The following is a 13183-nucleotide window of genomic DNA, read 5'->3' as shown; positions in this document are numbered from 1 at the left end:
TTTTTTTTTTTTTTTTTTTGAGCCACCGCCGACCGACCCCCGACCCCGCTCCCCTATACTAAACCCAAGATTAAAAAGCCTTCATTGATGTGTAGTTTGATTGTGTATGAGCTGTCAGTCACCAGACGTGCTTTCCTCACCGCTATTACGAATGGTTAAGACGCACGAAAACCAAAGCTCTGAAGCCGGAGCGATTCACTCCCCCCCGCCCTCCGAAAGATTCCCACCGAACGTGATGTTGTGAGCAAATGAAAAAGTTTTAATAGTGGAAGAATTTGTAGTCTCTAGCACTAAAGATTTGAGTGTAATTGTGACACCGACTCATCAGAGATTTCACCTCGTTTCTTGCCCTCACTATATATATAATTTCTTTTTTTATGCTTAAAATCACATTTGAAGGCAGAGCCTGCAGAGGGTGGGAAGTTCACACCCACTTAACACACTTACACCTGAGACTTGCCTCCCATGTCAGTCATGTACTGTCAGCCACTGAGCAGCTCTGCTGGAGCAGTCAGAGGTTCAGTGCCTTGCTCAAGGGCATTTCAGTAGTAGGACTAGTAGTTGTAGTCGTTATTGTCATTGTGGGACAGAAATGTGCTTTTCATTCTCTTCCCTGACTGAGATTTCATTAGTTTTTTTTTTTTTTAGTTTTTGCCATCTGTCCAGGGATTGTAACCTGTGATCATCTGGTCACAAACTCTGAACCTTAAGGCTTATAGATGCCCTCATGATGTCCTCCTGGTGCTGTCTTGAACTATGCTACATCAAACGCAACTATTTGGACCATACGCAGATGCTGTGGCGTTGTTTTTCAAGATATGCAGAAGAGAGACTTTGTACTTTTGGAAACACGAGGGTAAATGTTAACGGGGTTCCTACACAGATCAGGAAAATCTGGGGGGGATGTGTGAAAACCTACAACTTTTGACTGATATTCTGTTTGTGTTTTGAGGAAAACGCGCTCAGTCCTGATGAATGAGGGATTGTAGATCTAGTCTAAGTCGATAATTGAATTTGTGAACATTTTCGGAAAACCTAATCTCCAGGTATCAAGCATTATTTGCTTAACTGTCTATTTTTAAAAGTAAAAAAAAAAACAACTAAGTTTTAATCAAGGTATAAAAAGAGATCTTGTATGAATATTGAGATGTGTATGAAGCCAAACTCTGTGACTTCTCAAATATGAACTAATGCAGATTGATGGCGAAGGACGAGCTGCACTGATTGCTCTTTTGTTGTTGCACTCGAGTCTCATGGTTGCAGAGAAGAAACCAAGAGGGAACAATATAGTGGTATTTGTTGTGAAACTTTTTTTTCCTACTTTTTTGTTTTGAGGGAATATGTTGGGTGACTGGCTTTTTTTTTCTGTCCTTCACATGCATATGTGTGTTATGCAAGGTTATTAAACTCAGATTTTGTTTTTTAATAAATAAATAATGAAACTTAAAACGGTATCCTTTTTTTTTTTTTTTTTTTCTTCTTTACAAGCAGCTTCTTCAGGCTGCATTCACACACACAGCTGACACCGCTGCTTTGACAGTCACTTCTGTTGTTGCTCATTTCCATTGTTGCTTTTGCATTTGTGTTGTTGTAAAGGTACTTTATTTGTCACATACAGGTACATGTAGCGAAATTCATTCTCTGCATTTAACCCATCCCTCAAGGGAGCAGTGGGCAGCCAATGAAAACGCCCGGGGACCAACTCCAGATCTGAGCCAGTTCCTTGATCAAAGGCACTGCCTGGAGAACCTAGTACTTGTTTTTGATGGTGGGGGAAACCGGAGCACCTAGAGGAAACCCACGCAAACATGGGGAGAACATGCAAACTCCACACAGAAAGTTCCCCGGAACCACCTGGATTCGAACACAGAACCTTCTTGCTGTGAGGCCACAGTGCTAACCACTGGGCCACCATGTGGCTTTTGCATTTGTGTTGTGGCTTTTGCAGTTGTGTTGTCGCTTTTGCGTTTGTGTTGTGGTTTTTGCATTTGTGTTGTCGCTTTTGCATTCATGTTGAACCGTCTCGGCCACTGTAGTTAAAGAACACAAATGGGCCTTTTCAGTGACATTCCCATCGGCAGCGTGCCTATGTTCCCACAGCCCTATGTTCCCACATTTCTAAGATTTATTTTCAAAATTAGGCTTATTTCCTTATTCATAAATTTGTATCAGATTTTATCCCCCTTTCTCCAAATGTGATGGCCAATTACACCCAACCTATTATCCAGTAGCAATGGACTACAGATGGAATGTAGCTTTTAGGGTTAACCCCCTAACCCTAACCTAATTTTGAAAATGTCCTAGAAATGTGGGAACAAAGGGCCTAATTTTAAGAAAAATGTGGGAACATAGGGCTTTGGGAACATAGGGCCTAATTTTCTGTGAAAAAAAAAATTCTTAGAAATGTGGGAACATAGGGCTGTGGGACCATTGGGCTGTTGGAACAGGGCGGACCCCCTCCCACCTCCGCACAACCCTGTAGAATCGCCAAATTGCTTTTTTTTTTTTTTTTTTTTTATCTGAACGCGCCCTAAATCACATTATAGCTCTTAAAGTGATAATCTCTGAAATCCTAGTTTGGTTTTATATTTTGGGCTTTATCTTAGATGCCAAGAGGTGATTGTGCTGGTGCTTTTGCTCTTTACTAGCCAGAGTCGGCTGTCAATAAAAACATGGGTGTGTCCAGTACAAAGACCAGTTAACCCCCGGCTCTCACATACTGTGTGCACATCACATGTACGTACAAGGCTGATGGAAATCCCCATCGATGAAAAGAGTAACGTTTGCATACCTTTCAATGGACGTTTCGATCTTCAAATAGGGTCAAATAGTTTAAAAATGGTCAGTGCACCCGTTTACTGTATATACCAATATCAAAACAATCAATTAAACAAGTACACAATGCCAAGCTTCTCACTGTGTCCCGTACTGTGACATCTTTTCTTTTTAATCTTGCAAAATTTGAGATTATGCGTATTTGTCTTTTCAGGAATCGAGCTGCTCACAATTGAGTTAGTTTTAGTTTTAACACAAAGAGCAAATTCAAAGGGGCACTCCCCCGAATTTTTACACGTAAAAGTCAATTTCCACAGTTGTGGAATGTCTTCTGCGATTCTAGAGGGAGCTTTCTAAAGTCTGAGAAAATAACCCTGATGATGTCATAGTGATGTCATCAGGTTTATCTCAGCTTGGTGTTAGAGACTACAAATTTATAACCGGGATGTAGAGATTGAAAGACCTGGGCATTTATCGAGCACGGAGGGTCTAATGTTGCATCATGGGTAGTGTAGGATCCAGTGCTTTTGGAGCTTGACCCAAACTAAGGACTAGGTTATAGCATATTTCAGCCTCTCATGCTTTGATTTCGTTTAGCCGACGCTTTTATCCATAGCGACTTACAATTGCTATATATCAGAGGTTGCACGCCTCTGGAGCAACTAGGGGTCAAGTGTCTTGCTCAGGGACACATTGGTTGATGTATCGCAGTGGGAACTGAACCCAGATCTCCCACACCAAAGGAATGTGTCATACCACCACCACCCCCCTCCCACCGTCTCTCACAAGTACCCCAACTTTATGGAGGCAAAATAGGTTTCACAAACGTGCTAAACTAAATGCTGTACTATTTCCTAGGTAGCATGGCAAGGTACTGGCAATGGTTATCACACACAACACCAACCAGCTCAATAATGCAGAGGTAGTACATGCATGTTGCTAACAATTTATCATTTAAACAGTGGTGGAAGAAACATTTCTCTTGAGTACAAGTACCAGTAAAACAATGTGAAAAATACTCCATTACAAGTGGAAGTTCTGCATTCAGAATTCGAAGCATCTCTGCAGACGGTGGGAACATTGTGCAAATTCCTCGGCGTGCTGATGCACCGGTATCCCGCGCTCGCCGTCCCCCGATGCCAGCTGGCCGGCGGGCACTGTTGGCACGCTGCCTTGCACACTGGATGCATTAGCTGTCACCATGGGGACTGTTTGGCCTGGCGGGCCGGGACAGTGGCACAGTATGGCAGTTTACCCAGAATGTTTAGCCTCATACTGTGACTTACCTAATATGCCCTCACTGAGGCCTCATTCTGGCATGGGGAGTCCTGTGGCTCGGCTAGTGAACAACTACAGAGTTAATTCCATAAGGCTTCTCCTGCATCCACTCCAAACACCTGTCCTGTTCAGATTAGGTTACACAATGCACTTGTAGCTGTTTGAGCTGCTTTCCCAGAAAAGACTTATCCTTCCTCCACAAGACTCAATGAGGAAGAATCCCCATTGAGAGAAATTTGAATCTTCTGTTTCGGTTTCCTTGCATATGTTGAAATAGACGTCATGTTTCTTTATAAGGCCTTTAAATGTGTTCACTGACAGGTGGTTGAGACTACAGGGTGAACTAAGGTAACCTGCCAGTCACTGCCATCCTCTGTATGGAGTGGACTTAAGCAGGAGACGATGTGGCAGTGTGTCAAACCTTTGTGCATTAGAGGTTTCCCAGGATAGCTCTGCTAAGGGGATTAGTGTGCAGGGAGGTATGTCTGCTCCATATAAGACATGTAAGGAATTGAGGATTAGACTTCAATAATCGCTGGCAACAAGTGCACTCAAGACACTCATCAACGCTGGAGAAAGGAGCTAAAGCTCGAACACGAAGAAGAAAACCCCCTGTTAAGGTGAATAAAACCATTTCAGAGATGTCTAAGGACAAGCTGGAGAGCCTGGTGAAGCGCATGGAGGAGACGCTGTCGGAGATGGAGCAGCTGAAGGTGCACTGCGGGAAGCAGAGCGAGGAGCTGAGCCAGCTGGTGGTGGAGCTTCGGAACGAAAACCAGGAGCTGGTGGAGAAGTACAACCAGCTCGCTGTGGAGATGAAGGAGGCCAAGGAGATTATAGAACAGCTACAGGACACAAAGTATGCCTTTAATGCAAAGGAGAGACAGGCGCAGAAGCTAAATCGGCAGCTCTGAAAGCCCACAAACGGGATGAAAACATGACTATATGTGGATGTGACCTGGGTGTACTGGAGTCCTGGAGGAAAACAAGAATGGACAAGGTGGACGGAAAAACTTGTTGCAGAGGATTTCTAAATACTGGGTGGGCATGAAGGCTAATCTGGGCACAGCTGTTTCTTTAACATATAGAAAGTGTTTTTTTCCTGTCTGCATATGTGGTAGTCTACATTTTACGTCCAGAGGGGAATGAATGTAAAGCTTAGTAATTTGAATGTTAACCTACGTAAATCCTGTGGCTTAGGGCTCCCTTTAAAGCCATGGCTAGACTTAATGACCAGGAATCAAAACTGGAGGTCTCTCAGAATTGTGGATGTGGAAAATGTGGAATCTGGTTGTGCATAAGGCATTGTGCTCATTAGGTTTCTGTTATTAAAACAACAGTATGCCAGGAAGCCAGGTTGCACTGCCCCAGTAAAGATTTATTTAATGATATTTCTTTAGTTGTTCAGTGCCCAGGAGAAGTGGGTGGTCACCTATTTTGGGTGTTTGTACAGTTGAAGTTATAAAAATCCCTTTTTGCCCTCAACCTTGTGAGACTTTGAGGTGCCTCCCTCCACTCTTGGTTGCAGGACATAATGTTCATGTACTCCAATAAAGTTTAAATCCTCAGCAGAATTCTGGAACTGACAATCACTCTTGTTGAAGGCTTTTTGCATCTTACATCCTGAACACTATAAAGACTGAGGTTTTGATGTTTATTAAACTGGGATCCTTTATTAAATGTGCTTATTGAATCTGAATCCTCTTGAATGTCTTTTTAAATATATAGGCTATGGATTTACCTTTTTTAACCAAACATTATAAACAAGTTATTTAAGAACAAAAAAAAGAAGAGAAACCTTAACTTCAAGTAATAGTTTAACATATTATTTTCTTCTTTGTCGAGTTAGATAAAAAGAGTGACACCATTCTCATGTAGGCTATATAAACTAAATGTGAAGTTACAGCGAGCAGTTAGCTTACTTTGGCCTAATGGAGACCATGGATGATGGAGACAGGTAAATGGCTAGCCGTCAGTTAGCTTACTTTACCCTAACAGAAACGGGTAAACCGCTAGCAGTCAGCTTACTTTAGCCTAATGGAGACAGGTAAACAGCTAGCAGTCTGTTAGTTTACTTTAGCCTTACCAAAAATAAGTTAACAGCTTATAAGTTAGTTGCCTTTATTTAACCTAGCTAGCTAACGGAAACAGGTAAACGGCTAGCAGTCAGCTAACTTAATGGAGACAGGTAAATAGATAGCATTTCGCTAATTATGTCTTTCTTTTTTTAAACAAAGTGTAAGATGACATGGATAGCATTTAGCTAATTATTATGTCTTTATTTTTTTAAACAAAGTGTAAGATAGCAAGTTATAGTTTTACGAGAATCATATGTGCTAGACTATTTCTTTCTAGCTATTTCACCCTGCTTCCTCTCTTTATGCTGCACTAAGCTAACCATCCAGGCTGTAGAGTCATATTTCTGACAGAAAGCAAATAAGTAGCCTATATTTCTTGAATGTCTTAAAACCACTTTTTTTTTTAAAAAACTATTTATTTATTTTCATGTTCTTTTCTTGAAGAGATAGACGGCAGTACAAAAGAGATCAGTACAGCAAAAAGTACGATGCACACAGCAGTAACAATGACCCGCCCCCCCTCAAACAGCAAACTACAACATAATAGTAATGGTAGTGGTGGTATTAAGTATTACATTAATAAAATAATAGAAAAAAATAAAAGAGGGGCATGGTCTGAATGAGTCATAGCTAGGTATTGGGTTAGAGTTTTGGGGTCCTTTCCCAGTTTCAAAACTAAATTGAAATCCCCACCTATAACGAGCTCATTTGAGGAGCATTCAAGCATGAGAATCACATTTTACCATTAGTGTTCCATGTCAAATACCTAATAGCTGCATTTGTCATTTCCCCTATCTGTTTATCCAGTAAGGCCATGTTACAATAAACCATTTAACCCTGGCCCCTGCAACCTCTAAATAAGTTATCACCATTATTTTTATATTGAAGGCCAATGTAAAAGTGGAGAGTTAGACAAGCCATGCCATAGCATAGTAATGACAAAACAACTTATTTTCTATTTAGCCTATATAAATTACTAGCGTAACCTTAATACTTTTGACGTTGCTCTTTGATAACAGAAAAAAAGAAAAAGAGACTTGGAACTAAATTCAAAATGGCCTAAATGGATTTATAAACTGTATTTCTATTTCCATTTAAGTGTGAATATTTGTGTAGAAAAATATTGTGTGTTCAAGGTAAGGGTGGCTGGATGAGAGCAGGAGCATCCTCTGGATTATGAATTAGCCGACATCTATCACAGGTATGTCACTAAATTTGTCCCATGACCCCTCAAACACATTCACACACACCAGCTCTACAAACCACTCTTATTTATATAAAAAAAAGTTCAGGGTCCAAAGCTTATCCTTGGAAACAGTGCCTGAAAAAACAATCTCACCTGTAGGTGTTATCTTTTCACCCACAAGAGTCAGAAACTAAACTAAAGTGAAGGGTACGTTTTGTTGTACCATCAAACACACCGAATCAGCCTTTAGTTGGTTCCATCTTTTAACCCAGATTCATTTTATTTTTAGGCCCAAGAAGCATAAAACATCCTTAACATTTGAGTAAGAGGTCAAATATTTACCCCACTGTCTCCTGACTCTTCCATATAACAGTGGTGGAAAGTGCATTTATTGAAGTACAAATGGAACTGTTCCAAATTTGACGACACTTCTCTCCACTGCAGTTCAGGGGTAAATATTGTACTTTTTACTCCACTACATGTATCTACTTTACGAATAAAGATTTAACACATAAAACATATTATCCGTTCATATAATATGATGTGTTGTTATTGATTAAACTTCCGAACAGCATATAAAAAATATACAAAAATAAGTCCAACTTGACCCGCTACATAATCAAAATGCATCCACAATAATAATACAATAAATATGATACTACATAACTCACAGGGGCCATTTTCCTGCATTGAGTAGGCCTACTTTTGATAATTTTAATACATTCTACAAACAATGCTTATGTTAGTTAAACAACGTTTTCAATGCAGTGTGCGTTTTACTGCCTCATACTGTGCACTAATATAAAATGTGTTCCAAACCACTCGGATTATGCTGCACACTGTTTGGGAGTTATAAATAGTGGATTTTCTCTATAAAAAGGTTAAGATGGGACTTTGTGTTTGATGGTCCATTGAACTTAAGTGGTGTTTCAACCATACAGTACAGTAAGGCACATAAGTAGATGTCTAGTTTGGTTTGGCCTTTTTCCATCCCTTTAGAAAGGTCACGATTACCTGTGAAGTGATTTTAAACATTTATACTGACTGAGTCATTCAGTCTGGCCTAAACATGGAAAAGTATCCTTTAGTTTAACCAGATAAACAAACATGTGGCTTGAATGGGTTTTGGTGGCATAATTGGTGTTAAAAACTGTTTTGTGTTTTTGTATGTGTATGAATGAAAAAGATGGTTAGCTCAAGACAAGTACACATTACACCCAAGTTTTTTTTTTTTTTTTTTTTTTTTTTTTTTTTTAAACTTGAGCCCACAGAATCCAGTTGGGATGTTTAGAAAGACCTCACCCCAAAAGAGAAGAAGGGAGGGGTAAATTCTTCTTGGGAAACATATACTGGAAGATATTTAAACACAGCTTTGGTAGTGTGGTGGTTTCCTCTTTAAAACCCAAAATAATCACTTTTCTGTGTTATTCTTGTGCAATTTCAACATGTTCAAGATTACAATTAAATTGTCAAATTAGTGTAGAGCCTTCATGTATTTCAGATCAGTTTTGTGAATTATTGAGATCACAAAATGAAAGATTAAGATGCTTTTTTAACCCAAATGTTCTGGTTGTGGAGAACGATGAACCTTTTTTAAAGCTTAAAAAACATACTAAACATTGTTTAGTCACCTTCATCAAGCGTGCAAGCCCAGTTTGTGTCAAAAGATTGGGTTTTAATAAGGTAAGGATAAGGATTTTTTTTTTTTTAAGTTGATTTTTGCAATTTTTATTCTTTGCAACATGACTCCATAATTGACAAAGTCTGACAGTTGGTCCACCAGCTTTGGTTCGGACTGAAATATCTTGACATTGACAACTATTGAATAGATGGTTGTGACATTTTGTAGAAACATTCTTGGTCCAGAGAGGTTGTATCCTCCAGAATTTGGTGATCCTCCAACTTTTTTCTCTAGCACCGCCATGAGGTTGACCATCTTTGGTTTTCTTCAAAACATCTCAACAACTAGTGGATGAGTTGCTGTGAAATTTGGTACAGCCATTCATGGTCCCCTTGTGATGACTTCTGAATAAAAACATTGATGCTTTGACTTTTCATCTTGCATCATCAACAGGCAAAACATTCACTCCGTCCTATGCTTCATCTCATTTTATGACCAAATGCCTGCAAAACTAGCTGAAGAAGTAAAGCCTCATGTCAACAAAACATAAGGGTTAAATCAGCCTATATTGAGTCCTACTAAACATACGATCCAGTGAACTTATCTTTTGACAAGGGTAAGGTTATACTAGAAATCTAGACGCACCCTATAGTGGCAGAACATTTGGGAACCCATTTCAGTAAAAAAAAAAATTGTAACCCTTCCGTTCACATTAGACCCAAAACTTTCAAGGGAAATGACTTTGGAAGTTTACCCTGATATTACATGTACGGTATGTAGGCCTAAAGTGGGGAAAACATTATAATGACATACAGCAAAGTGGGAATAAACGAAATGGAGGATATATTCTTGTGGGGGACCTTGCAACCAACGAACACGTTGATTATGTGTTATTTTTATAGTGGGAAATTACAGACCGCGCGTAAAGGATGCCCATCTCTGTCAGTCCGGAGGATCGGGTGGTTTAAAAGCGCGCTGATGACGCCGCGGAGGAGGTTCAACCGACGGGACTTTCTCTCTTCTTCTACTTCTTCTTCTGCTGCTGTTGGTCGGTTTCCTGTTGGACGCAAGAGAGAGAGAGAGAGAGAGAGAGAGAGAGAGAGAGAGAGAGAGAGAGACAAAGGGTTGCAGCCAGATAACCCTACTCATATATCCAGGACACTGCAGCTCTTTTTCAGACGCAACTTCCAAGTCAAAACTCCCGGAGAGAAAGCGGCTGTCAGTCCGAGCCCCGCTGCGCCCTTCCCAGTCCTGCCTGCCTGCCTGCCTGGAGGATCCACCGGCGTTTCGTTTGGGACTCCAGGAATCCGCATTGAAAGACCACTGAACAGGGTGAGTAGCCTAATGATTTCATCAAGGTTTCTTCTTATGTCAGATTTCCTTTAAATTACCCCATTTTTTTCCCCCTCACATTTTGGAAGAAAGAAATATCCATTAGACGAGATGAAAAATAACTGTCTGGGAGAAGGGTTAATTAGAAGGTTTGTTGATAGGTTGACTGAGTCAAACTTGACATTACATTTTGACGTACATTTCCTATTTTTAACGAGTAAAAAAACAAAAGTAATCCTGTATAGAAATGAATATCACGCAAAAAAAAAGGGAACAATAAAGGGATATGAGATTAAAAACTAAGTGGAATATGATGGAGATTCCATAGGCAATCAAATATATAGTAAGTTTATTAAAGTTAGCATAAACCACACTGTGGAGCCCACAGAGACACTTCAGGGTAGGGAAATCAAACATTTATTGAATGATTCAATTTTCTATAGAAATATAGTTTTTTACTCAGGATCCATTGATGATTTTCCAGAATGACCAGGTGCCAGTATGAGACAGGACTTGTTGGCCAGTGTACAGAACACAAGCCACTGCTTGCCCTCACTGACTGATGAATAATTGTTAACTGGGTGGGATAAAAGCTGGTATAGCCTGAAGCCAAAAGGCTTTATGAGTTGGTACAATACAAAGTGAGGGATGCAGGATTTCTCTAATGGCTCCAGTGGTTGGTTGTGCTCAGGATGAAGAATATCATCATGTGTACTGGGAGGGTGATCGGTCAGATCAGTCGATTAACTGATTAGAAATGGACACGAGAAGGGGTTTTATTATACGAATTTGAGTCATTTATCTGGCAATAAAAAGCCAAACCAGTTTCACAAATGTGATGAGCTGGTGGCCTTGATTGGGTTTTATTGCTTAGCATGGCTTTCTTGAACGCATTCTTTAAGTATTCAATGTATGTGTTGAGTAGTTTGTTTTTACAGTAGTTAGTTTGTCTTCTTAAAGGCACTTGAGGTGAAGAGTTCTAATGTGAAACACTGATTTGTATCTGAACTAAAGAATGTTCACCGCATGTTTGTTACTTCAACATTTAAGATATTCAATTAGGCTCTCTGTTTTTATCAGTATACTTCATCTCTTTTGACTTTGATTGGACACAACATGCAATTTGAAGACGTCATCTTGAGTAGCATTTATCACAATTTCTGACTTTTTATAGATGAAATGATCCATTGATTGATGTTAAAAAACTGAAAAGAATGATAGGGGCAGCTCTAGTAATCAGGTTGTGGGGTTCCTTACTGTACCTGTACAGAGCTATTGAGGTGTAAATGAATGATGTTGGCCCAGACAGAAGATTACCACCAGCTATGAACAATGACAACATTAAGTTGCTCAATTCTGGGCGTTTGTGGCAGCGTGCGTGTGAGTGTTTGAAACAGACCAGACATGCTGACTGCCTGTCTTCTCTCCTCTCTGACATAACCATCGCTCTGACTCTGGGCCGGCCCGTGGCATAGGCAGTATAGGCAAGTGCTAGGTGTGCCAGCAGTCCTAATGAATAAAGAATAAGTAAATAAGACCAAAAATGTCAACAAAAAACCCTTGAAAAAAGGAACAAAAACATAGAGCAAAACACGGAAATAAGCGCCCAAAATGTTGAAAAAAAGTGTCATAAATGTGGAAAAAAGCCCGCAAAGGTCAACTAAAAACACCAAAAAAGTAAATAATTTGAGAAACAGATTCCAGTAATTGTTTTGGAATTTTTGCTTAAAAAAGTCCTGAGAAAAAAGATAAATGATCAAAATTGCTGCTGATTATTCTGTTTCTTGACTAATGGATTCGGTGGCTGCAAACCAAACCACATTACGGTGTACGTTCAGTTTGATAATCTGCTTAAACAAATTCATTACTACACTCTCAGATTTATATTCTGTACTGGGCAATATTTCAGGAAATGCTGCAGGGCAACAAGACTGATATAAACAGACTGTCAGCCAATACTGAAGCTGATACTTTGTTTTTTTTATTGTTTTTTTTTTTGTTGTTGGATCAGATAAGAAGATAGATCCTGCTGCTGTGCGTGTGTGTGTGTGTGTGTGTGTGTGTGTGTGTGTGTGTGTGTGTGTGTGTGTGTGTCTGTGTGTCTGTGTGTGTTGGCCTGTTTTCCCACTGTTTCTTGTTGCCCTTGCTTGTTGCTCAATGTGAAAAAGCCTCTATTAGTCACAGTGACTAACTCTGGATGTCTCATCCGTTTTCTTCTTCTTTTTTTCCAGGGAACAATGAAGATGCTCCTGCTTCTGGTAATCCTTCAGCTGCTCTTGGCTCCAGCGCTCATGGTAAACTCCCAGTGGATCCGCCGACAATGAATACGCACTCAAAATAACAAACTGTGAAGGCCAAAACCTGAGACATCCGTGTGTTTTTGAAAATTGAAATCAGTGCAGTTTATACACTATTTTTGGTGTAAAGTACAGCTGTAATGATTAGTCAAATAATTGATAGTTGATCAGCAGAAAGTTGATTAACTATGATAATTGATTTATTGTTTAAGTCATTTTTCAAGCAAAAATGACCAAATGTTGAGAGAGTCTGCTGCTTTTCCTTTTTGTCAACATTACTGTAAACTGACTATCTTTAGGTTTTGGACTCTTGGGTGGATGAAAGAAGAAGAGAATGAGAAGAGAATCTTTCTTTCTTTCTTTCTTTAACCAGGAATAAGACTCAGTGAGAAATAAAATCACCTTTTCAAGAGTCAATGAGCAGCACATCTAACAGTTTCAGACATACAATATCTGGAAAAAAGAATATTCCATTGTAATAAAAAAAGTGTAATTCCTACTTTATATAAAACTACATCCAACATTACACATTGTGTACCCAACCTAATGATAAATATAATAGCAAACGGTGTATAAGGAACATTTTGGCTCAAACATGAGTTTATTTCACTTTTAT

The 13183-nt window shown here is 39.6% G+C and overlaps 1 protein-coding gene across 4 annotated transcripts in view; it reads left to right on the top strand.

The window, feature by feature from the left end:
- The first annotated feature begins 5903 nt into the window (after nucleotides 1-5903).
- paplna (papilin a, proteoglycan-like sulfated glycoprotein) overlaps nucleotides 5904-13183 on the top strand; it is a 43210-nt gene continuing 35930 nt past the window's right edge. Inside the window, exons 1-4 of one of the 4 annotated variants that reach the window (XM_028566488.1) lie at nucleotides 5922-6241; nucleotides 7268-7332; nucleotides 9841-10270; nucleotides 12502-12564. In XM_028566488.1, the coding sequence (XP_028422289.1) occupies nucleotides 9917-10270; nucleotides 12502-12564 (417 nt within the window). In that variant the 5' untranslated portion in view covers nucleotides 5922-6241; nucleotides 7268-7332; nucleotides 9841-9916. Of the gene's footprint in view, nucleotides 6242-7267; nucleotides 7333-9840; nucleotides 10271-12501; nucleotides 12565-13183 lie in introns of all 4 variants that reach the window. The other 3 variants (XM_028566487.1, XM_028566489.1, XM_028566486.1) reach the window with 3 other exon arrangements.

This window comes from Perca flavescens, chromosome 20 (assembly GCF_004354835.1).
Source record: "Perca flavescens isolate YP-PL-M2 chromosome 20, PFLA_1.0, whole genome shotgun sequence".
In the NCBI taxonomy this organism is placed as follows: domain Eukaryota; kingdom Metazoa; phylum Chordata; class Actinopteri; order Perciformes; family Percidae; genus Perca; species Perca flavescens.
This window is presented reverse-complemented; position numbering and strand designations above follow the sequence as displayed.